The 26,864-nt window shown below is 44.0% G+C and overlaps 1 protein-coding gene across 1 annotated transcript in view; it reads left to right on the forward strand.

Annotated features, from left to right (window-relative positions):
• The window catches only part of herpud2 (HERPUD family member 2), a 45,505-nt gene that overhangs the window by 12,935 nt on the left and 5,706 nt on the right, over nt 1–26,864 (forward strand). Inside the window, exons 2-6 of the mRNA XM_033019142.1 lie at nt 16,593–16,670; nt 18,941–19,051; nt 20,645–20,805; nt 21,909–22,034; nt 25,414–25,737. Coding sequence (XP_032875033.1) covers nt 16,593–16,670; nt 18,941–19,051; nt 20,645–20,805; nt 21,909–22,034; nt 25,414–25,737 — 800 coding nt within the window. The remainder of the gene's footprint in view (nt 1–16,592; nt 16,671–18,940; nt 19,052–20,644; nt 20,806–21,908; nt 22,035–25,413; nt 25,738–26,864) is intronic.

A 26,864-nucleotide genomic window follows, 5' to 3' on the forward strand; every position in this document is an offset into this window, starting at 1 on the left:
GTGTCCCGCTTCTTTCGGACGGCTTTCTCCCGTGACCGGGCTTTCTCCGCTTTCGGCTTCTCTCCGCTTCTTTCGCGGGGCCTGGCCCGCTTTTCCGCTCACAGTCGGGTTGACTCTGCTCCCGACTGGGCTTCCTCTACTTTCACCCCCCACCGGGCTGACTGCTCCCGGCCGGGCTGAAGACTCGGCTTTTGTCGGTGGCTTCTCTGGACCTGTCCGTGGCCTACACTGTACTAGGCCCACACCCGACGTCTGTGACTGCTACTGGAGCTGGCCTTGGGCTACACTGTCCTCTTTCGTCGGTGGCTTCTCCGGACCTGTCCGTGGCCTACATGGTACTAGGCCCTCACCCGACGTCTGTGGCTGCTGCTTGGGCCTGGCTGTGGGCTGCACAACCCTGGAAAACGTTCTCCAGGTAAGTTGACACCGTCGCTCCTAGCTTCCAGCTGCACTCGGTGACCCTTACTGCCCGCTTGTCTTCCTTGTGCTCTTGCTTCCCTGCACTCTTGCTTCCCGTTCCGACCTTTTTTTTCTTTGGCGCCAATTCAAAACCATTTGGCTCCAAATCTTTTTGCTTGGTGCTGTTCCACTTTGTTTCCAAATACAACCTCTATTTAAACTTGTTTTCGTTTTTCTTGGCTGTTCTTGTTCTTTTCTTCTTTGTTCTTTTATCCTCGTCGCCAATTGTGTATTTGGGTGCTTAGAACAGACTTGAAATAAGGCTTGGACACGGGATTAAACTAACAAGCTTCTTTATTCCAGGAAGCCACCTTGAGTCTCCCCTGTGCATGCGTACTTGCACAAGACATCACATATGCTAATTATATCACATACCTAACAATCCTGACTTTGGCTGTTCTATTTGAGAGGCTAGAGTAGGTCCATATTGGCCTACATCTGCATAGATTTTTGTTACTAATTGTGCTGATTGCCAGCTGACGTTTGTGGCTGAGAACTGTGAAAATGCTGTCGCAAGGGTCTGAATGAAGCAAAGAAAAGCATATTTAAAAGAATTGATTTGCCTTGACAAATATGGTGAATTTTACTAACTAGGTTAATAATATGGGAGGTAATGATAGACTGCCAAAGCTTATGGTGAAATATGAGATGTTGAGTCGGTACATGTTTTGACAGTTGTGCAAAAGGGTTCTTCCTCCTTTCCTGTAGTGTTAAGTAGAACAAAACCATTTACGATACTAAAAATATAAACAGGAAATGCTAACACTCAGCAGTCATTGTAATATTTGTAGAGAAACAACATTTTAGGTTGAGAGATGCCAAAGAGGCAATGATGAGGATAACTAAAACAGTAAATGAGAAGTTTGCCACAAAAAAATTCAAACCATTTCTAAGCTTTGATCGATAAACATACATTCAATTCAATTCAATTCAACTTTATTGTCATTGCACAAATACGAGTACAGGTACAACGAAATGCAGTTTAGCGTCTGGTCATAGTGCAAGATAGTAGAAATAAAAATACTGGTTAACAATGTGTGGACTGTGGATGAATTAAACTGGTACATAGGCAAATAAATGTATACAAATTGGAGAGTATAAAGATAGCTAGTGACGGGACTGTGAGTTCAGCAGTGTAATGGTGTTATTGAAAAAGCTGTTCCTCAGCCTGCTTGTGCGAGACCTGAGGCTCCTGTACCGCCTCCCTGATGGGAGGAGGGCAAATAGTCCATGGTTAGGGTGAGAGGGGTCCTTGATGATTTTCCCGGCCCGTCTCAGACACTGATTGCGGTGGAGGGCATCCATGGCAGGGAGCGGGGCACCGATGATGTGCTGCACGGTTTTCACCACCCGTAGCAGTGCCTTCCTGTCAGCTGTGGTGCAGCTGCTGTACCATACCGTGAAGCAGGTGGTCAGGATGCTTTCGATGGTACAGCGGTAGAGGTTGGACAGGATCTAGGGGGACAGGTGAGCTTTCTTAAATCTCCTCAGAAAGTAAAGGCGCTGCTGCGCCTTTTTGATCAGTTTGGTGGTATTGAGGGACCAGGACAGATCCTCAGAGATGTGTACCCCGAGGAATTTGTAGTTGGAGACGCGCTCCACCTCAGTCCCGTTTATGTGGATGGGGGTATGTCTGCCACCTCTGGTCTTCCTGAAGTCAACGATGATTTCCTTCGTCTTCTTTGAGTTGAGGACGAGGTTATTATTGGTACACCAGGCTGGCAGGTTCTGGACCTCCTCCCTATAGGCTGATTCGTTGTTGTCCCTGATCAGTCCTACCACCGTGGTGTCATCGGCAAATTTTATGATGGCGTTGGAGCCATACTTAGGGACGCAGTCATGGTTGAAGAGGGAGTAGAGGAGAGGGCTGAGCACACAGCCCTGTGGCACGCCGGTGTTTAGTGTTAGAGTGGAGGAGGTGAGGTTGTTGATCCTAACAGACTGTGGTCTGTTGGTGAGGAAATCCAGTGTCCAATTGCAGAGGGAGGAGGTGATGCCAAGTCCGCTGAGTTTGGTGATCAAGCTGGCAGGGATGACAGTATTAAATGCGGAGCTGAAGTCGATGAACAACAACCTGATGTAGGAGTTGTTGTTGTCCAGGTGGGTCAGGGCAGAGTGTAGGGCCGCAGATATGGCGTCCTCTGTAGACCTGTTGGGCCGGTAGGCAAACCGATGGGGGTCCAGTGTGGGGGGGAGGCTGGCTTTGAGGTGAGCCAAGATCAGCCGCTCAAAGCACTTCGCGATGACGGGGGTGAGTGCCACTGGGCGGAAGTCGTTGAGACTCCCTGAAGCTGACTGTTTGGGCACTGGCACAATGGTTGAGGCCTTGAGGCAAGTAGGGACGACACCCTGGGTCAGTGACAGATTGAAAATGTCAGTGAAGACCAGGGATAGTTGTCCAGCACATGCCCTGAGCACACGCCCGGGGATGCCATCGGGGCCGGCAGCTTTGTGCTCATTCACTTTGCTCAGTGCGCCTTGTACATCAGAGGTGGAGAGACTGAGGGGTTGTTCATTCGGGAGTGGGGCAGCTTTGATGGCTGGTGTTTTGTTGTCCCGGTCAAAACGAGCATAGAAGTAGTTTAACTCGTCAGGAAGGGAGGCGTTGTCTCTGTGTGGGGTGGTGGGGGGGGGGGTGTTAACTTTATTGTAGTCGGCAATGGACTTGATGCCTTGCCACATACGTCTGGGGTCGGAGTTGTTTTGAAAATGCTCCTCGATCTGCCGTTTGTATTTGAGTTTTGCGTTCCTGATTCCCTTTTTCAGGTTGGCCCTGGATGAGCTGTATCCCTCAGCGTCGCCGGATCTAAAAGTGGCATCGCGAGCCTTCAGCAAGAGTCTGACCTCTCTGCTCATCCACGGCTTCTGATTTATGAAGGTCTTTATTTGTTTGTGGGTTGTGACGTTGTCGGTGCAGAATTTTATGTAGTCCAAAACGGATGAGGTGTATGTGTTAATGTCCACTTGAGAGTCAAAGGTGGCCTGAGTGGCAAACACAGTGGCAAACAGGCGAACATGCATTCAAATTAAGAAAACAATCTCTAGTTATGCTATTCCATACTTTCTACTATCCTCAGCTGTATTTTACCTTTGCAACAAAATTGTATTTAATTATCCACTTTCTTAATGTAGTGTAAAAATCTAAACAAAGAAAGTGTATGCGACATGCTTGTCAACTGTAACTTGCAAGGCATGGGTTTAATTACAGTGCACCAAGTTAATTTGGTCTGGAAATAGACTTTCAAATATCTGGACAAAAAGACTCAAGTGCCATTGAATTATTCTGTGCAATGGGCTTTGCCTGAATGCAGAATTCAATTTTAATTCTGAACATATTTTCTTTCAATAGATAAACAATTTTTTTACCTTGATTCCTCAAAGTTTTCATAATTCCACAATGCCGGGTTACACCAAAAGTTGAGAAAACTTACTACAAATGTTGCTTGTTAAAATAAATTTGTATAAATTTGAGTTTAATGCGATCCTGATAATTCAATTTATTTTGTTTGGAAGGATCACTTAGATTTTTTTTTTGTTTTATACCACCTCAGGAGTTACTTTTGAAGTGTGGTTACTATTACATAATAAAACACAAAGGCAGTTTTTGTACATTGCGGTTGTGCATAGTACTATTGAATAAAATGACTGATATTTGTAGAGGAAGATTACATTTTGGCCCAGTCACAGATTCCTTGTTTATAATTTAAACAGTTTCATGAAATCTTTTATCTCTAATGAATAGGCAGATTTAGAGTGGCAGTTTACACAAATGATTGTGCATCTGTGATACTGAATGGGTTCTAATCCACTCCAGTAATCTGGGTTCCAGGTGGTTCATAAGGGCCTCATGTGATCTGCAGGCTTTGTCTGGAATATAGTGACTAGGTGAGTGGTTTGGCATGCCAAGTGTTCCTATGACCACTTTTGCTTGGTGTTTAGAAACATAAGCTGCTTAGTGCCTTCTTGGATAGAACATTCTTCATTTTCAGGCAGGGGTTATCATGAGTTAGTAGGAAAGTTGCTTGATTCTTTTCAAGGAAGCTTTGAGAATATGCTTGAAGTAATTTCTCTGCCATCTGAAACTCTTGCCATGACAATGCTTTGAGCAGAGAACTGTGCCAGCTGTCTCATAGTGGACATGAGATGTTACACCAGGGACTTATTTTCTATTTGGAGAACATGACGGCGGAAGGGGGCCTCCCCCTCCCTCCCTCCTCCCGGCCTCGGCGTGTGGGAGGGTTTGTTTTGAAAGCGGTATTGCCGTTAGCGGATTGGCAAGCAGCGGCCGCTATCAGGGTGGGCGGGGTGCGGGAGGAGGAGCCGCTATCGCTGCCACTGTCATAGTGACTAAAGGGCCTGTCCCACTTGAGCGTCCTTTGCGAGTCATGCAAATGGCGCGCAAAGATTTTGTACATCCCAAAATCCTGGGGCGCCGTGCGCGACCACACGTCACTGCCTACGTCACACGCACCATGCGCGCATAATGCGCACCATGCGCACATCACGTGCGTGGCACGACTCGTGCGTTGTGACACGTGAATGATGTAGCGTAAATTACGCGCAAATGACGCCCAAGTGGGACAGGCCCTTAAAGGAAAGATTCCTTCAAACGATATGAAAATCTGTCACTATACCTAGAGTCGAAAGCTACCTTACTACCAGGAGATAGACGATTGGTCCCATAGAACAGGGGCAGAAGAGGGCTTGATCTCTGTGAGAGATTACTGCCAGAAGAACTGGTTCCGTGGAAGTGGAACTGAAGACTGGTTCCGTAGAAGAGGAACTGAAGAAGCTTGCATCTCTGCCAGAGATTGGTATTAGAGCCTACCTGTCAATTGGTTAATGGACAGCCACGCGACTTATCTGAAGATTGAAAACTTCACTGATTGAAAGCGTTGGTAGAACAGCTATTGTATTATGCTGTAAATTTGAAAGCTGGAATGCTTTAATTAGAACAGCTTCTTAACGAAATGCTGTGGAAGGTTTGATTGTTTTGTTGTAATGTAATGTAAAATTACAGGCTCTGATAAAGAGTCTAGAGATGTATTAGAAGCCAGTTCTGCTAAGTTTTGGAAGGCAGCCAAGAAGCGAGTAAGCGACTACCAGGTGCTTTTCCTTGGTATGTTTTGAAGTTGAGATAAGACACATTCTTTCTGAACTAAAGTCACTTCTATACTTTGAAAATAATTGGATGTTTTCTGAAAGTCCAGTTTTGTTTTGGATTCTTTCAGGTGTTTATGGAACACAGCCCAGAATGTATCTCAATAATGACAGAAGCAAACCGAAGAAGTCCTGTTTGTCCAATTAGCAAATTTGGCAGTCTGCCAAGACCTGTTTAATTTATGGAGCCAGAAGAAGCAGGTAAGCTGGGTGAACGAGCGCCACCAGAGGGAGCCATGGAATCTTCAACAGGTAAGCCAGGCGAAGAAGAGCCGGAACAAAGACGATCTAGCCAATGGACAAAGAAGCCCACCGAAAAGGCCCGAGTTGCATTTCTGGAGAAATGCCAGAAGGAGAGAAACAAGCTATGGAAACGGGTTATTGATTTAAAAGAGATCCAGGATGAACACATGCGCCTTGAAGAGAATGCTGAAAAAGTAAAATCTAATCATGGGCGATTATTCAACCTCTGCCTTGAGTTTACACAAAACCACAACTTATTACTGAGCCTAGCACTGCCTGACGAGGAAAGCAAAGAGCATAATCAGCGGTTTCAAGAAGCGATTGAATATCTTAACGGCATCGTTGGCAGTGTGGAGAAATGGTTAGTTGAAGTTGATCAAAGGACGGCGTGTGCTGCAGCAGGAAGTGCGATGCAACAAGGTGCTGAAATGGAACATGAAGTAATGCTACAATATAGTATCTCAAACGTTTCAACATGAAGATCAATACATAAGTCTAGTTCAGAAGCCAGTTCAATTTCAAGAGCCTCTGCTCATATGGAAACAAGCAACTATGGCTGCTCTTTCGCTACGAGTTGCCGCCTTGACGAGAAAGCATGTGATTAAAGCACAGGAAGAATAGTTGGAACAGACAAAGAGAGAGGCTGAGGCACGTGCAGAACAGACGAGGAAAGAGGCTGAGGCACGTGCGGAACAGACGAGGAGAGAGGTTGAGGAACAAAGAGGGCAGTTGAGAGAAGGACGGTTGGAACTGGATACAAAGTTGGAAGAAGCCAGGACAAAGATTGAGATACTGGAGGGCCAAGGTTCAAGAGGCGGCTGATGTATCTGATGGGATGAAGTATCTGATGGGATGAGCTCTTATTTAAGAAAAAGAACTGCTCAAAGGGGAACAGCAGCTGGATTAAATCCACAACCGGGATTTAAACGGCTTTGAACACCCACTGGAACAATGGCGGGCCGACAAAGCTTTACCTCAACAACATGATGTTAGACCGAAGCAACAAATTTATGGGCCTCCTGATAAGGCTTGTAACAAACCGCCAATTCAGTATGCTTTTCAGAGGCCTAATACACAGGCTCAAGCTAGCCAACATGGGCAGGTGCCTGCCTATCAATCATTTGCACCCAGACAGGGACAAACAACTAGTCATAGGACTCGTGACAAAACTTATCCAGACCAGCACTCTTCTCAGAGGCCTATTTATTGTTCCTCTAAGCCCAAGGAGGGATTTAGTGAAGAAGCTTTGATGTGTAATCTAATAAGAATTATCGAGTCTCTAGCTCAACATAATAGCTCTTCCACTCTACCTCAAATGGAAATTGTTAAGTACGATGGTGATCCCTTGCGATATGAGACTTTCATGGACCAGTTTGAGAGGAGTGGAGAGTAAAACTACCGATGATGAAGATCATTTACAATTTCTGGAGTATTACACAAGCGGATATCCAAAGGAGCTTGTTGGAAGTTGTCGGAAGTCGCCTGCTGGTGAAGGCTATCGAACGGCAAGAAAATTGCTTAGAGAACAGTTTGGTAAGGAGCACCAGATCGCCAATGCATACATGAAGAAGGCCTATGCTTGGACAGCTGTCAAGCCAGAAGATGCGAAAGCATTGTGGGAGCTTGCAACATTTGTTGGAAGTTGTTGTAGCTCGATGAAACATCTCAACCACATGCAAGAAATTAATGTTGTTAGCAATATGACAACTATCACTCTAAAACTGCCCTATAGTCTTAGAGAAAAGTGGAGGGATAAAGCAGGTCTGATAGAGGAAAATGAGAATCGAGAGGCCATGCTTCCTGATCTGGTGAACTTCATAGAAAAGGAAGTACGGTTAATGTCAAATTTATGGTATGGGAGCATTCAAGATCCTAAACCAATTGCAACTGTCAAAGGTTCTACCTGTACTAAATCAAAAGAAAAGGACCTAAGGGAAGTAGTTTTGCTACCGCTGTAATACCTGCAGAAACGAAAGGTGAAAAGGAAAGAGATACATCTACTGTTAAGCCAAGAAGGTTCTGCTTGTCATGTAACGAAATTGGCCACACCATAAGGTGGTGTCGGAAATTCAGGAAGAAGGAATATAAAGAAAAGATGGATTTCTTGAAGGAGAAGGAAATCTGTTTCGGATGTTTGAAAAAACGACACATGGTTAAAGACTGTAAGAGTCCTATAACTTGTGATAAGTGCAAGCAAGATCATCCTGAAGCACTTCACGCTGAGCAGAAGAAGCTGCAACAAATAGAACAGAAGGAGAAGCCAGCTACTAATGATGCTGTCACCTCACCTCAGATAACTGCCCATATTGGGGCTGGGGTAGAAACCTGTATCTTCTCGATCTTCCCAGTACAGGTAAGGAATAGCAAGGGGAATACAGTGTTGCAAACATGCATTTTTGGATCGTGGAAGTTCGGTTACCTTTTGTACAGAAAGCTTGATGAGAAGGCTGGACATCACAGGAGAAGAGGTTCTTCTTCTTGTGTTTGAGGCAGCAGAGGTTATGTAACGCCCTCCAGGCGCTGTAGCCAGTTCAATGTGCTGTTGTCGAGTGCCGTGAGATCTACCCCTCCACCCCCCTGGCAGAGGACAGCGCAGTCGACAATGATATGCTGCGCTGTTGTTGGTCTGCTCCACACATGCAGGCTGCTGATGAACGCAGCCTCCAGCGATGCATGTTGGCATTGAACCGGCCAACCCCTATACGGAGACGGTTCAGGACGACCCATTCTTTGCGGGGCAGGTCCGAGCCGGGTGGGGCTGTGGTGTTCGGTGCAAGAGTGAATTGAGGAGATGGCGAAGTCTGTTCACAGCTGGTTCTCCATGCTCCTAGTGTGTTGAAACCGGAGCCACAGAGGTCGCTGCGTGACGGGAGAAGGGGCGACGAGATGACAGGCGTTGAGGTCCCAGTTGTTGGGAGTTCTGGGCCAGGTGGTGCAAAGGATGTTTGGCGTCCGATGGGGCCTTGCACACCAGCCTGTGGGTGAAGTACTGTCTGCGAAGCTTGGCGGGTGCAATACCTGCGAGCACCGGCAGAAGATGAGTGGGACGTAGGCAGCCGGTGATAATCCGCACGGTGCTGTTGAGGATGGCGTCTAGCTTGCTAGTATGAGCGCTGCAGCACCATGCTGGGGCGGCGTACTCAGCGGCACTGTACACGAGTGCAAGAGCAGTGGTTCGGAGAGTAGATGTCCTGGCGCCCCATGACGATCCAGCCAAGCAACGCAGGAGGTTGTTCCGCGCCGAGACTTTAGCATGGAAAGCTTCAAGGTGTTGCTTGTAGGTCAGCTACCGATCTAGTTTCTAGTTAAGATTCTATTGCGTCCCATGAATGAAGAGAAGGAGTGCGTTAGTCATTACATTACAAGGTTGGAAATATCTAGTCTGGATGAAGACAATTTTATACCAATGTCTGAGGTGTTTACACATGAGACCATGCCTGTTTGTCATCAAAATATACCCAGACATGAGGACTTGAGACAATGGTCTGACTTGAAGGATGTCAGGATACCTAAAATAAATTCTGGTATCGACCTAATTATCAGAACGAATGCTTTGAAGGCATTCAGTTCAGCCTTCAATACGATAGTCCCCACCAGACTTGCTGAAAAGCTGCTGGAACTGGGGCATAACACTCCCCTGTGTGCCTGGGTCCTGGACTTTCTCACCGCCAGGCCCCAGGTAGTCAAGATGGGAAGACATACATCGAACACCCTCACCCTGAACACAGGATCCCCCCAGGGTTGCGTCCTCAGCTCCCTACGGTACTCCCTGTACACACATGACTGTGTGGCCAGGTTCAGCTCCAACTCCATAATCAAGTTTGCACTCTGGTGTCAGGACAACAGCCTCCTCTTGAATATCATTATAACTAAGGAGCCGATTGTGGACTTTAGGAGGGCACAACATCCGAGGACGTTTACGCCACTGGAGATAAATAGGGCTACTGTGGATAGGGTGAGCTGCTTTCAATACCAGGGAGTCCACATCACAGAGGATCTGACATGGACAACACACGCTGCCACACTGGTAAGTAAGGCAAGGCAGCGCCTTTACCACCTCAGGCAGCTGAGGAAATTCAGAGTCACTCTGAGGATCCTTCAGTGCTTCTACTCTGGGGCTGTAGAAAGCATCTTGTCTGACAACATCACAATCTGGTTTGGGAACTGCTCTTCCCAGGACAGGAAGACTCTGCAGAGAGTAGTGCGTTCGGCTGAACTACACTCGCCCCTTGCAGAACCCATACATCAGAAGGTGCAGATCCAGAGCCAGCAACATTATGGGGGTCCCCTACCACCCTAGCAACAGACTGTTCCAGCTGCTACGGTCAGGCAAACGCCTCCGCTGTGATAGATAGATAGATAGATAGATAGATAGATAGATAGATAGATAGATAGACAGACAGACAGACAGACCGACCTTTATTGTCATTCAGACACGAAATTGCAGCAGTCATACATATAATACAATAAAAACACCAATAAACACATATTAACATCCACCACAGTGAGTCATGCTGTGAAAACAGAGAGGAGGAGTTTCATCCCACAGGCCATCGGAACTGTAAACTCTTATCTCACCAAGGACTAATTTGCTGTACTAATTTACTATTGTGTTGAGTCTTTTTAAAATTGCTGTTTATTTTCTAATAAGTAAATACTGATTCTGTTCTATTCTGTAGTTTTTTGTACAATCCGCAGGCATTGCCACTTTCATTTCACTGCACATCTTGTCTGTGTATGTGACAAATAAAGTTGACTTGGCTTGACTTGACTTGACTTGGAACCTATACAGACTGTGAGGAGCCAAGGGGATGGACCGTTTGCTGTGAAAACCCTACTAGGATGCGTTATCTATGTCTCCTTGAGAATGAACAACGAAAGCAGGAACCAGAAGAACTAACCTGCCACTGCTGTTAATCAAATATCTACTGATAAATTAGAAAAGCTTTTGATCAAACAATACAATCATGACTTCAATGAAAGTACCAGTAAGAAATATGAAAAAATGTTCAGGGAAGAGTTAAAGTTCTTGGATATTATGAACTACTCAGTTAAGATGATGGACGGACACTATTGTTTGGACGTGAAGACTTAAAGGAACTTGAGGTTAAGGAGCCATTTGGAGGTAGTGACCATAATATGGTCAAGTTGAATCTACAATTGGAGAGGGAGAAGGGTAAATCGGACGTGTCGGTGTTACAGTTGAATAAAGGGAACTATGGAGCCATGAGGGAGGAGCTGGCCAAAGTTGACTGGAAAGATACCCTAGCAGGGATGACAGTGGAACAACAATGGCAGGTATTTCTGGGAATAATACAGAAGGTGCAGGATCAGTTCATTCCAAAGAGGAAGAAAGATTCCAAGGGGAGTAAGGGGCGACCGTGGCTGACAAGGGACGTCAGGGACATTATAAAAATTAAAGAGAAGAAGTACAACGTAGCAAAGAAGAGCGGGAAGCAAGAGGATTGGGTAATGTTTAAAGAGCAACAGAAGATAACTAAAAAGGCATTACGGGGAGAAAAGATGAGGTACGAAGGTAAGCTAGCCAAGATTATAAAGGAAGATAGTAAAAGCTTCTTTAGGTATGTGAAGAGGAAAAAATTAGTTAAGACCAAAGTTGAACCCGTGAAGACTGAAAAAGGTGAATTTATTATGGGGAACAAGGAAATGGCAGATGAGTTGAACAGGTACTTTGGATCCATCTTCACTAAGGAGGACACAAACAATCTTCCTGATATACTAGTGGCCAGAGGATCTGGGGTGATGGAGGAACTGAAGGAAACCCACATTAGGCAGGAAATGGTGCTGGGAGGACTGATGGGACTGAAGACTGATAAATCCCCAGGGCCTGATGGTATGCATCCCAGGGTACTTAAGGAAGTGGCTCTAGAAATCGTGGATGCATTGGTGATAATTTTCCAATGTTCTACAGATTCAGGATCAGTTCCTGTGGATTGGAGGGTAGCTAATGTTATCCCACTTTTTAAGAAAGGCGGGAGAGAGAAAATAGGGAATTATAGATCAGTTAGCCTGACATCGGTGGTGGGGAAGGTGCTGGAGTCAATTATAAAAGATGAAATAGCAGCACATTTGGATAGCAGTAACATGATCGTTCCCGGTCAGCATGGATTTATGAAGGGGAAATCATGCTTGACTAATCTTCTGGAATTTTTTGAGGATGCAACTAGGAAAATGGACAAGGGAGAGCCTGTGGATGTAGTGTACCTGGATTTTCAGAAAGCATCTGGTAAGGTTCCACATAGGAGATTAGTGAGCAAAATTAGGGCACATGGTATTGGGGGTAGAGTGCCGACAAGCATAGAAAATTGGTTGGCAGACAGGAAATAAAGAGTAGGGATTAACGAATCCCTTTCAAAATGGCAGGCAGTGACTAGTGGGGGTACCGCAAGGCTCGGTGCTGGGACCACAGCTATTTACGATATACATCAATGATTTAGATGAAGGGATTCAAAGTAACATTAGCAAATTTGCAGATGACACAAAGCTGGGTGCCAGTGTGAACTGTGAGGAGGATGCTATGAGAATGCAGGGTGACCTGGACAGTTTGGGTGTGTGGGCAGATGCAGTTTAATGTGGATAAATGTGAGGTTATCCACTTTGTTAGCAAAACAGGAAGGCAGATTACTATCTAAATGGTATCAAGTTGGGAAAAGGGGAAGTACAATGGGATCTGGGGGACCTTGTTCATCAGTCAATGAAAGTAAGCATGCAGGTACAGCAGGCAGTGAAGAAAACAAATGGCATGTTGGCCTTCATAACAAGAGGAGTTGAGTATATGAGCAAAGAGGTCCTTCTGCAGTTGTATAGGGCCCTAGTGAGACCACATTTGGAGTATTGTGTGCAGTTTTGGTCCCCTAATTTGAGGAAGGACATTCTTGCTATTGAGGGAGTGCAGCGTAGGTTTACAAGTTTAATTCCTGGGATGGCGGGACTGTCATATGCTGAGAGAATGGAGCGGCTGGGCTTGTATACTTTGGAGTTTAGAAGGATGCGAGGGATTCTTATTGAAACATATAAGATTATTAAGGGTTTGGACACGCTAGAGGCAGGAAACCAGGGGCCACAGTTTACGAATAAGGGGTAAGCCATTTAGAACGGAGATGAGGAACATTTTCACACAGAGTTGTGAGTCAGTGGAATTCTTTGCCTCAGAGGGCGATGGAGGCCGGTTCTCTGCATACTTCCAAGAGAGAGCTAGATAGGGCTTAAAAATAGCAGAGTCAGGGGGTATGGGGAGTAGGCATGAACGGGGTACTTATTGGGGATGATCAGCCATGATCACATTGAATGGCGGTGCTGGCTTGAAGGGCCAAATGGCCTACTCCTGCACCTATTGTCTATTACCTTTCAAACAAGAAAGCTTTAAGGGCCTGTCCCACGAGCATGCGACTCCATGCGGCAAGCGCGACCTAAAGCCCGCAGCCGCCTCGAAGCTGTACGCACGGAGGTCGAGTGAGTGACGTGAAGTTCGAGCGAAGTCCGACGGGCGTACGGCGTCGAGGCGGTGCGTACGGCGTCTAGGTAGCTGCGGGCCGGCAGGACGTTCCCGCACGGAATTTTTGAACCCGGACAGTTTATCGGAGCCCCGCGCGATGTCGGGACCAGCTCCGCACAACTCCATAAGGCTCCGGCGATCGAAGTGGGACCGGATCCACGAGGCCGTACGGCTCAAGTGACCACGTTAGGTCGCGCTTGCCGCATGCAGGCGCATGTTGGTGGGATCGGCCCTTTAGGTCACACTTGCTGCATGGAGTCGCATGCTAGTGGGACAGGCCCTTAAGTCTGCCAAATAATCGTCGTATGGCAGAGCAACGCATCCAGAATCTGAAACACAAGTTTGGCAAGAATACGAAACTTCATGAGGAATATACATCTTTCTTAAAAGACATGACTGACAATGATTATGCTGAAATGGTACCAACAAACCAACTAAATTGATGTAACGGAGAGCTTTGGTATATCCCGCACCATGGGGTGTATCACTCGAAGAAAGGGACCTTGAGGGTGGTCTTTGATTTTTTTCCATTCTTCAAAGGAACATCACTTAACTGTCAACTTCTGCAAGGTCCAGACATTACCAACTCACTCATTGGAGTTCTTATTAAATTCAGACAAGAACTAATTGCTTTGATGGCTGATATTAGAGCGATGTTTCATCAAGTAAAAGTATCAGAAAAACACATTGACTACTTGCGATTCCTATGGTGGCCTGATGGGGATGCACAACAAGATCTTGTTGAATACCGGATGAAGGTACATCTCTTTGGAGCAGTGTCATCACCAAGTTGTGCGAACTTTGCATTAAAGAAGACTGCAGAGGTCAACAAAGCTCACTTTCCAGAAGAAGTGATAACCACTGTGAAGAATAATTTCTATGTGGATGATTGTTTAAAGTCCATGTCTATGGAGCAGGAAGCACCCCCCCGCCCGCGGAGAAGATCCGCAGCTCCGCGTTCGCGAATCGGCTGCTTTTTAATTGAGACCGCAGCTTCACTATGTTAAATACATAGGCCCCGCGATCGGAGCACCTTTTCCCGGTAAGTTATCGCAGGCAGCTCCGATATTAGATGATTAAGACTTATTACTCTACAACAAGCTGGCATTAGTGAAAATGTTTAATTTACCTTGTTATTGATACATATAGTTTAAGCCCTCAACGTCATGAATGAATGAATGTGAATGAGTGAGTGAGTGAGTGAGTGAGTGAATGAATGAATGAATGAATGAAGGAATGAGTGAGTGAGTGAGTGAGTGAGTGAGTGAATGAATGAGTGAATGAGTGAATGTACAGCCTCCAAATCTCATTTTTTCACATTATAAAGGGTGCAATTAAATTAATTAAAGTCCATACAGATTAATTTTCATAAATTCAGACTTTAGATCTTACCTTTCAGTTTGAGTTGATTCACAAAGTTTCACAACTTTGTGCTCAGCAGGGACTTTGCTTTCAAGACTTTCTTCCACTTCTATCCACTTAGCTGCACATTTTTCAGACTTCTTAATGCTTTTCTCACTAAATTCAATTACCCTGCTGCAAGTTTCCACGACAAAGAACCTTCATCGGAATCTCCAGTAAAACAGGCATCAGTGAAGCCCTCTCAGCTATGATGTGTGCTAGCCTGAAACAAAGCGGGTGATTGGCCAACTGGCAGACAACTCAATGTTAAACGTGCTTTGATTGGACTAAAAATATCCGAATTTTTTCCGTGTTTTCTCTAATTTAATTTAAAAAATGTGCAAGTCTTGTTAATGACGAGTTTCAGGGGTGATTTATATTAAAAAATTACACAATATGTGAAAATTTCATGTAGTTCTGTGACTTGGGTCACGAAACAATGGAATAAAGCTCCTCGGCCCACAGCCTAGTGAGTGCAACAGTAATATTGTCGAAACAGCTGTCTGCTTACTTCCATTGAATTCCAGATTGTCAAAGTGCTATGTCTTTCTCTGGCATGCCGAATTCTACTTGGAAAATACTAGCTGTTTATTTACAGCACTGCAGCTGCTGGAAACGTGAAAGAAAAGCAAATCCTGAAAATGCCCAGCCGGTCTGTCAGCAGCTGCAGAGAGGCAGCAGACCACAGTAAATTAGTTTAGGATGAGGAATCAGAGAACTGAAGGAAATTCAAATGGTCAAAGAGAGAATGTACAAACTGCACACTGACTGCACTCTCTGTGAGGCAGTTGCTGCACCAACTGCGCTACTGATTATAGCTTTGATTGTTAAAGGTTGACCCTCTTTGACTAAGACAAGGCAGTTCTGACACAAATGCAAAAGGCTGATTATCTGAATTTTATTTTAATCTAGTGTTTGTTCTTAATGCAGTAATGTGTCTGGTTGAAGGGAAGATCTTGGTCCTCATTTACTATTACAGCTTTGCTAATAGTAGTACCACTGTTTAAGAGACCAAAGACTGAAAGGTTACAGTTGGATGGAGAATTAGTAACAAGTAATTTGAAGCTCAAGGTTACACTGTGGATTGGATGGATGTATATGCTTTGGTTTCCCCAATGTAGGGGAGACCACGGTTATGGGCACCATACACACTTTCTAAGTGAGACAGTGTTTCACTGACACATTTCATTTAATATATTGTGTTGGTGCCTGCAATATGGATTTCTTGACATTGGATAAACCAAATGCATGGAAACTAGCAATTATTGTTTCTTTTTAAGGAAATTAATATAGGTGTTTAAAGTACATGAGTGTATGCCAATTTAATTTGTCATAGTCATATAAGCTATACAGCACTGAAAACAGGCATTTTGGCCCAATTCATTCGTCCTGACCAAGACATCCATGTCCATCTAAACTATCTGTATGCGTGTACCTGCGCAAATGTCATTTTACGTTATTAGGCAACGTTACATTGTTGGAGTCGCAGACATTTTAAATAAACTGATTAACTTAAAAGCCTGATCAATATTGCAGAGATGGAAGTGATTGATCTTATTCAAGTGGTATTCTCTTGATGTTCCAAACAACATTTTTCTCTCAACCAGCTTGTGCTTGACTTCTACTGTTTTTGGTATCCATTTCTCAAATTTGGTGCTAATTTTGTTTGTTTTTTTCAGAAGTGATTACTCTTTAAGTAATTCTTTGTTTGTGTTTAAGAATGGAAAATTACAGAAGACTAAATCGTTTTTTTTTAGGATTTTTGGTTTGACCTCCATCAGTAATGAATTTATACTTTCTGTTCTCTCCACAGTCCTCCAAGGATCAGAGGCTTGTCTATTCTGGCAAGCTGCTCCCTGATCACTTGCAGCTGAAGGACATTTTCAGAAAGGTAATTCTAAACGTCTCCCTGCGGTAGCATTAAGGTCATTTAATATTCCATGAATGTGATCAATAGATAGTCACCAGATAGAAATAAAATATGTCCATCTTGGTTTGTCTGCAATTTTAAAGATGTTGCAGCACTCATTCTTATGCCTGCATTTTTCAAATATGCTTGCACATTATGATAACTAATACGCTTGCCATACAGTATTTCCAAATACATGCGCAGGACAAGACACATAACAAAGGGACTAGATTCCGTTGCATAGTCAAGAGTGTTTAGTTGCCAGATGTACCGGCACTGGAACATGCAATTCTTACTTGCTATAGTTTTACACTCCCATTACAACAATAACACACAAAAGAAGCTAGGATAATTAATACAATAAATTGATAATCAGTAACCAGTCCATAATAGTGCTAAAAGAAGTCCATGGTGCAACCAATACAAAGTTGATGATAGCTGTTAAGGGAGTGCTTGGATATGTGCAGTGTTCAAGCGACTGATTGTTGTTAGGAAGAAGCTGTACTTGACTGTCGAGGTCACTGTTTGTAGCTCCTGAACCTTCTTCCAGATGGTAGACACAAAATGCTGGAGTAACTCGGTATCCTACAGGATACCTCAGTAACAGGCAGTATCTCTGGAGAGAAGGAATGGGTGACATTTTGGGTGGAGACTTCTTCAGAAAGGGAAACGAGAGATATAGACAGTGATGTAGAGATATACCGAACAAATGAATGAAAGATATGCAAAAAAGTAATGATGATAAAGTAACAGGCCATTGTTAGCTGTTTGCTCGGTGAGAACGGGAACCTGGTGCGACTTGGGTGCGGGAGGGATGGAGAGAGGGGATGCAGGGGTTACTTGAAGTTAGAGAAATCAATATTTATACCACTGGGTTGTAAGCTGCCCAAGCAAAATATGAGATGCTGTTCCTCCAATTTGCGATTTGCCTCACTCTGACAATGGAGGAAGCCTAGGACAGAAAGGTCGGTGTGGGAATGGGAAGGGGATTTAAAATGTTTAGCAACCGGGAGATCAGGTAGTTCCAGGCAGACTTGAGCGAAGGTTTTCAGCAAAATGATCGCCCAGTCTACGTTTGGTCTCGCCAATGTATAAGAATCCACATCTGAACAATGGATTCAGTAGACGAGGTTGGAGGAGGTTTAAGTGAACCTTTGCCTAACCTGAAAGGACTGTCTGGGTCCCTGGACAGAGTCGAGGGAGGAGGTATAGGGACAGGTGTTGTTTCTCCTGCAGTTGCAGGGGGAGGTACCTGGGGAGGGGGTGGTTTGGGTGGAGAAGGATGAGTTAACCAGGGAGTTGCGGTGGGAACAGTCGCTGCAGAAGGCGGAAAGGGGTGGAGGTGGGAAGATGTGACTCGTGGTGGGATCCTGTTGGAGGTAGCGAAAATGTCTGAGGATTTTGCATTGTATGCAACGGCTGATGGGGTGAAAGGTGAGGACTAGGGGGAAGGGGACCAACAACGGAGCTGCGGGGTACCGAGGAGACACATGTGAGGCCCTCATCCTTCTTCCAGATGGTTGGAGAAAGATGAGAGTGTGACCAGGGTAGTGTGGGTCTTTGCCTTTGTGAAGAAGAGCTTCCACTGATGGTGGGATGGTCAGCACTGTAATGGACCAGGTGATGTTTATCACTTTCTGCAATCTCCTTTATTCCTGGGCATTTGAGTTACCAAACCGTTGATGCAACCAGTTAGTATGCTCTCCACCTTGCACCTGAAGAAGTTCAATAGAGTATTTGGTGACATGCAACACATCCCCTATTCTTCCAAGGCAGAGGCATTAATGAGTTTTTATTTGTGATTGCCTCAATGTTTTAGTCATAGTCATACAGCATGGAAACTGGCTCTTCGATCCAACTTGCCCTTGCTGACAAAGATGCTCCAACTACACTAGTCGCACCTGCCTGTATTAGCCTGTATCTCCCTATAAACCTTCCCTATCCATGTACCTGTTCAGATGTTTTTTAAATATTGTTATAGTACCTGCCTCGACTACCTCATCGGGCAGCTCATTACATATGCCCACCACACTCAATGTGGATAACGTTGCCCCTCAGGTTCCTAGTAAATCTTTTTCCTCTCACTTTAAAATGTTCTGAGCCTGGAACAGATATGCATGCCCAGGAACTTGAAGCTGTTGACTCACTCCACTACAGTTTTCAGATTTGACAACAAAGGTGTCTCTTAACATTGTTTTTGCTTCTTTCATCTTTCCACCACCCTCGCCTCTCAACCTGTGTGAATAATGTAGCAAGATGAGTATCACATGGTTCATCTGGTCTGCTCGTCAAGGACTCCTTCAGGGTCACCAAAACTTAACAACAGGAACAATGGAATGACAGCACCCAACAGTGGCACAACGGTAATGTAACTGTAGCAATCAGTACTGCTTAATCTTCGGCTCCTGGTACATGGCTCTGAAGTTGGGATGTGTTTCGTGCGTTGATAATGCATACCGTGGTTCCAGGAAGTAACTAAATGTTGCTGACTTCCGACAAACCACAATGTAATATATTTAAATTGGAAGTCACAGCTGCTAACGTAAATATTTTAAAAACTGACTCTTCAAAATCACAAATTTAATTTAATCCTGATGGGTGTGAAGTGATGCATTTTGAAATAAACTGCACAATGAATGATAGGACCTTGGGGAATATTGAAGAATAGAGGGACCTTAATGTGTGTCCAAGAATCCCTGATGGTGGCAGTACAGCTTGATAGGGAGGCGAAGAAGGCATGTGGATACTTGTCTTTATTAGCTGGGGCACCGCATGGAAAATGTTGAAATTGTCAATGCCATGTTGGTAGTTAGTGGTGAAAAGAAGAAGACATTGTAAGAGGCCAGAGGGAAATCTGAAAGTGTGAGAAGAATCTACGGTTTAAGGTGGAGATATCTAGCTAAAGAACTAGGTATAAAGGAGAAGACAGCTGTTGAAGAGATGGTATATGCTTGGCTTCATTCTCCATTACTGGCTTTAGACTCTCTTTCAACTTCTGTAGGAAACTATTGCCATGCTTTTATTGTGTGAAATACAGAACGGGCAGCACAGAGGTGCCACGGGGACTTCTTCCTCAGCTCTGGCGACCCTGGTGCTATCTTTGTGGTGTTTGGCCTGTGGTCAAGTGGATTTCTACCTGGTGTTCCAGTTTATTCCCACATCTGAGCCTGGTTGATGGGTTAATTGGCCGCAGTGAGTTGGCCCCTAGTGTGGAGGCGAGTGACGGGAGCATCAGAGGCGTTGATTGGCCTGTGAGAAAAAATAGGTTAGAAATGTGAGGAGTGGGGCTGTTCTCAGAGCTGGCAGCGACATCATAGGTTGAATCCGCATCTTTGAAAATAGGAAACACCAAATATCAGTAAATATTTTCATTTGCGCTATGATCTGTGCATTTGTTTGCTGAACCCGCGTTGAAAAGGTGCATTTACATGCAGTGCTTCTACAAGACCATTATCCATGCAGCATTTTTTTTAGAACCAGCTGAGTTTTTACTTTTGAATTGGGAATGAGTGAGAAGTGTAGAGACAAAGTGGCCAGTTTCCTGACATCCAGCCAGAGGAAGAAGCAGGTGTAAACCCCCCATTAAGTTTGCTGGAGATTGGTGAGAGTGGTAGACTGATCTTGTAGCTGACTTGTCTCGAGCATTTTGCTCTTGTGAAGGGTCTTCCTTTTTAGGCTTGAAATGTTGCAGCATGGGAGACTGTCAATTTGTCACAAAGTCTCCCCAATTTATGAAGGAAATTTGCAGCTTGGCTGCAAATACAATTTTTGGCAGAAGAAAGACTTGGATATGATTGTGGAGATTTGGATTTGGATTTACATATGTGGGGAGAAAAAGATTTATTCTTTTAATTTAACAACAATTAATGGACAGGGTGCATGGGACTAAAAATAATCATTCCTCTTGACATTTTCCTTACTGATTAAAAGTATATAAGTTTTAATTCTCTCTTCAGAGTTCTGAAAATTCAAGTACCACAACAGCCTCACCATCTTCAAGCCAAGAATCAATGACTGGATCCCCAGCCTCCAATCCAACGGGTCTGAGGCATCGTAGTTTTTCTCAGGTTCCTTTAAACCATGCCCAGAGCCAAAGACACCCACATGTGATCCAAGGGTAGGTAGAATGTTAAAAGGTGATGGCTGTTTTCTAGATTGTTTGCTTGATGTGAATGGTTTTGAAGAACACATGAGAGGTGATGCTGTGATTTCTTGAGCCACTACAGTAGGTTTTAGTGATGACCCCTCCACAGTGATCTGACAGTGGTGTAGTATTGTCTGTCTAAGTACCAATAACTGTGACTTGGGAACTTGAAAGTGATTCCTCAGGCTGTTCCAAATTGTTCATCACTTCGATTTCACTTAGGCCCCATGAAAAGTTTCAAACCTATGCATCCAGCCAATCTATCATATAAATACTACTTTCTTGTCACAGCTAGTTCTGTTCTAGCCAGTGTTACACCTTCGGCACGCAATCAAAAATGCTTATGTTTATTTCCATATATATTCATATGTAAATATACTGTATTTAATTATATTTTTGACCATTGCCATATCTTCATTAGGTGGACATTGTATTCGCTGAAGTTTTTTAATTCAAATTCTTACTCTCCAACACAACACCCACTTAAATTCCACCACTGAGCTTTTTTTGGATGTAATTTCCTGGTTTCACCTTTGGCTTGACATCTGCCATGTTCAGCTTTTGGATTTTCTATGGTGCAAGTGTATTTTAAATGAACATTTTTTGGTACTTCTCTAGTGTCGCTGATCTTGACTTTGATAAAATAATACATACATTTCTTGCAACTATCTCTGGATCAAGGCTGTGGAGAAGTTGGCTACTGAGCAAAATATGAAATAAGATTTGGCATTCATGAAATGAGAAGGTGAAAGTCAAACATTGCTGAGAGGAAGTCACAAGATGATCTTCTGATGGTTGTAGTGCATCCTTGGGATTGGAGCTGAATATTTTAATGTTGTGCACAAAACATTTTATCAAATATTGTATGTAGCAATGTTTCTGTTAACTTTGATTGGATTTCAGAATTAAGAGTGCAAAGCTAAGTGGGGTGATCCATTGTGAAGTACAAAATACAACCAACCCATCAGAGAGTCAGAATGCCACCTTGCCAATCCTGTGTAGATCAGGACTTGCTCATAAATTATCTGATTTTTGTTTTGCTTCTCTGTTTAATTGTGATGCCTGGTTCCTTTCAGACATGGAGGTGACCAGGTTCCAATGCAACCAGCGATTCCAGTTGGCTTTCCTGCATATCCTATGTACAGCCCACAACACATGCTCTGGTGGCAGCAGATGTATGCCCGACAGTACTACTTGCAGTAGTAAGTACTCTTACTCTGGCCTGGGAAATTACACAGTTATGTAGAAAAGGATCTGTTTCATATCATTAGGAAAATGAAATTGTACAACACTGAAATTATACTTGTCCTATTATTTGTCATTTGTAACACCACCAAAAACGTAATACTGCAATCTGCTGCGTTTTTGGCCGCGGGTTCCAATTACAGAACATGTTCAGACATATTGAAGACGTCTATACATTTATATTGAAGACGTCTATACATTTGGATACGAGACTGCAAATGCTGGAATCTTGAACAACAAAAAACTGCAGGAGGAACTTGGTGGGTCAGGCGACATTTGTGGAGGAAAATGAAAAAACTATGTTTTGGGTCAAGACATCTCTTCAGAATTCTGAAGGGTTCTGAAGTGAAATATCTGTCCATTTCCCTCATACCGATGCTTCCTGACCTGCTTAGCTCCTCCAGCGTTTGTTTATTTTCCTCAGTCTCTGACTTTACCAAATGGCTCTCTAAGTCCTACAGCAAAGATGACTTTAATTTGATAGACGCAAAATGCTGCAGTAACTCAGCGCGTCAGGCAGCATCTCGGGAGAAAATTATTAGGTGACGTTTCGGGTCGGGACCCTTATTCTGACTGAGTCTAAGTAAGACATTTGTCTTAGCAAACTCTTATAAATATTTTGCAAATGTAACATCTGCCTCTGAACTTGTTGGAAGTTTCCACATCTTTCTGGACCTAGTGGTAGTCGGGCTGAATCTGGTTCCATGGAGCCACTTGCTGGAAATTGCATAGGCAATTCATGCAGTCTTAGAATCCTGGATAATTTGTGTCTGCCAGTCAAGAGGTGCCTCACTCAATCCTACTCTTCCCCCCCCCACCTCCCTCACAGAATCCCTAGACATTTAGGCTATGGCTCGTTTTGTATATATCCAAATACTGGTTAAATGTGACCAGAATTGTTGCCTCCTACACTTGCAGACATTGAATCCACTACCTTCTGAGCACAAAAAAAAAGTTTCCTCGCTATTCCTTCCAAACTTTCTTTCAATTATTTTAAGTTTGTAGTACTTTCTTTTAACTGCTCTGTGAGGGTGAGTAGGTTCTTGCTACTTACTTCGTCTTCTCCTCACAGCTTCCTCAATTTCCTCAACAGAAATGCTCTCTTCTTACTTTCATGAAAACAGGAACTTGAGACTGACCTGGAAAATAACTGGTGTATTTATCCTGTGCTCAGATTTTACCTTCAAGAATGGCCATTACTTAAACAGCTTAAATTCATAATTTATGCTGCTTTTTCATCTGTTCATTGAAGTAGGCATCAGTACGGTTGAGCTAAGAGTGAGGCTCTGTCCTTTTTCATATACCCCATATCCTAACCAATGTGACATTTCTACTTCCCATGGGAAACTTAATTATATAATGTTTTTTTGGTAATAAGGGACCATTGCTGCAACATAGTTTTGGTCTCCTAATCTGAGGAAAGACATTCTTGCCATGGAGGGAGTACAGAGAAGGTTCACCAGACTGATTCCTGGGATGTCAGGACTTTCATATGAAGAAAGACTGGATAGACTTGGCTTGTACTCGCTAGAATTTAGAAGATTGAGGGGGGATCTTATAGAAACGTACAAAATTCTTAAGGGGTTGGATAGGCTAGATGCAGGAAGATTGTTCCCGATGTTGGGGAAGTCCAGAACAAGGGGTCACAGTTTAAGGATAAGGGGGAAATATTTTAGGACCGAGATGAGAAAAACATTTTTCACTCAGAGAGTGGTGAATCTCTGGAATTCTCTGCCACAGAAGGTAGTTGAGGCCAGTTCATTGGCTATATTTAAGAGGGAGTTCGATGTGGCCCTTGTGGCTAAAGGTATCGGGGTATGGAGAGAAGGCAGGTACAGGATACTGAGTTGGATGAGTTACACCATGATCATATTGAATGGTGGTGCAGGCTCGAAGGGCCGAATGGCCTACTCCTGCACCTATTTTCTATGTTTCTATAAGATATAGAAATTTAGAATAAAAGCACATTTAGTGGAATACTGGTATTTGGGGTATCTAAATATTGAGTTTGTGGATAGTCAATGCTGTAATAAATCAGTCCTGTTAGATTGCACCTGAAATACTGAGATTGAATGGACATAAAACAGTTGGTAGATTTTCCTGCTTCTGCTTGAAGTCACTTTGGATGTTTCTCATTTTTCCCTATTTTTGTTTTTGCACTAGTCAAATTCTATTTACAGCTTTTCAAAAGACAGGTCTTTTGCCATATCTCAACCAGTCCTGTTGCAAGGTCTCGACCCAAAATGTTGACTGTCCTCTGCCTCCACAGATCCTGCTGGACCTGCTGAATTCTGCAGTTTACTTTTGTTCCAGATTCCAGCATCTGCAGTTTCCTCCTTGTCCGTTCCACCTCTCCAGAAGTATTGCCACATTCTCATGCATAAAATTCCCAAGCAAGAAGACATGCTCTTAGTCACGTGCCTGGGTTTATGTCACTTAGGGCCCTGTCAGTAATGCTAATATCATTACCGTTGATGTCCTGCTTTTTCATTTCAAAGTAACTCCAGAAGACAACATTATTTTGTTTATGTTTGTTCCACCTTGGACAGTGACTGATTTATTTATTCCAAGTTCCTCCATACACTGTGCAGCATCCCTTCCCCTGGTACCTTTGGGCAACTCAACTTTGGGGAGTCTCATTCTATACACCTGGTGCTGCTTCTCTCCTGATTTGTTCTTGCTCCTTTAGGAAAGCAGGCTGAGCCATGGGATTTGATAAGCTTTGTGGCTGTGTGCTATAGTCTTTCCTTGGCCACATGTCCTCTAGTCTCTCTCAACCCCCCCACCTCCCCCACCCACCCGTGAACCTGTGCTAGCTTCTGCATAAAACAATCCAAAAGATCCCCCAGCATTTGTCTTGGAGTGTCTCCATCTTGCAATTGAACTCAATTACTCTTTGCCTAAGAGATTGGGCTGGAGATATCTCAGGCCGATATATTTGCTCAACTCGCTTAACCTCCCTCGTCGTACAGTCCAAATATATACATCGCTTCTATTTATTGAATTCGCTGTTCTTAATTAGGTTGCATTTATTAAATGATTATTTGCTATTATATTTAACAATTTAATACATTAAATCAAGATATAAATCACTGCTCAGGTTTGGAGGAAGAAAACAAGCACATGCTCACTACCTACCTGTTAAAGTAGAATACAAACACATCATGACTTTTATCCCCCACCTCGCCTCACCACATTGTCCTTCCACAGTCCTGGATTTTTTGGGCTGGACTTCATGGCCACACAATAGAAAATGTCTGTCTATGAATATCTGGTAAGGCTAGTGTTGATTATGCAGAGCTTTCACTTCTAGCTTCTTTCCCTTCTCCTTCCCAGCCAAGCGGCAGCCAGACTTTCAGGTCCAGCTGGTGTTCAGCCCCCATCTCTGGGGGCCTCTGAGCCAGTGAACCCAGAGCCTCATCAGCCAGATGATGCCCCAGCCGCACCGATTGCAGCGGCCCCCGAGAACAGGCCCTTGAACCAGAATATTCAGATGAATGCACAGGGGGGCCCGGTGCTAAATGACGAGGACTTGAATCGTGACTGGCTGGACTGGATGTACACTGTCTCCCGGGCTGGCATCCTCCTGAGCATTGTCTACTTCTACTCCTCCTTCAGTCGATTTGTCATGGTGATGGGAGCTATTCTGCTTGTGTATTTGTAAGTATTATTACAAATACTTTATCTGCTTTAATTTGTGACTTACTGTCTCATTTCAAAATTCCAGCATCTGCAATTCTGTGTCTACATGCCAATCTATTCTGTAGACCGTTTCAGTTTAGTTTATTGTCACGTGTACCGAAGAACAGTGAAAAGCTTTTGTTGTGTCATCCAGTCAGCAGAAAGACAATACATGATTACAATTGAGCCATTTACAGTGTATAGATACATGGTAAGGGAATAATGCTTAGTGCAGGGTAAAGCAAGCAAAGTCTGATCAAGGATAGTCTGAGGGTCACCAATGAGATAGGTAGTAGTTCAGCACTGCTCTCTGGTTGTGGTAGGATGATTCAGTTGCCTGATAACAGCTGGGAAGAAACTGTCCCTGAATCTGGAGGTGTGCGTTTTCACACTTTTATACTTTTTGTGTGATGTGAGAGGGGAGAAGAGGGAGTGGCAAGGGTGTGATTTGTCGTTGATTATGCTGCTGGCCTTGCAGAGGCAGCATGAAGTATAAATGGAGTCAATAAGAGGGAGGTTGGTTTGTGTGATGGCATGGGCTGAGTCCACAATTCGCTGCAATTTCTTGCGGTCTTGGATGGAGTTGTTCCCAAACCAAGCTGTGATGCATCCTGATTAAATGCTTTCTTATGTGCATCTGTAGAAGTTGGTGAGAGTTGTAAGGGACATGCTGAACTTCCTAAACCTATGGCAAAGAGCAAGTTACAACAGCAGTTTGAATTGATTGCAATGTCTGTCTATTATTCTAAAATAAAAGTGTGTTCTTTGAAGCTGTCCAGATGAAGACAATTGTTGTAGAACTTTCCCTTGTAGGAGGAACGCATAATACGCTGTTTACATAGAAAAGTACAGAACAGGAACAAGCTCTTCAGTCCACCATAAACGTCCCACAATCTGCTGTCCCGTTTTTCAGAAATGGTTTTACATTTGGTTCATCAGCCAGGGTCGGTATAACTCTCTGACACCTCTCCCCTTTCTCGATCTCTGTCACCGTGACAGGGTTCAGACAACACAACTATCTTGACAGCACCTCCTCCCACCCTGGCTCCTATAAGGACACCATCCCTACTTTCAATTTTTCCATCGCCACTGTATCTGATGCCAAG

Source organism: Amblyraja radiata, chromosome 4, assembly GCF_010909765.2.
Source record: "Amblyraja radiata isolate CabotCenter1 chromosome 4, sAmbRad1.1.pri, whole genome shotgun sequence".
NCBI lineage: Eukaryota > Metazoa > Chordata > Chondrichthyes > Rajiformes > Rajidae > Amblyraja > Amblyraja radiata.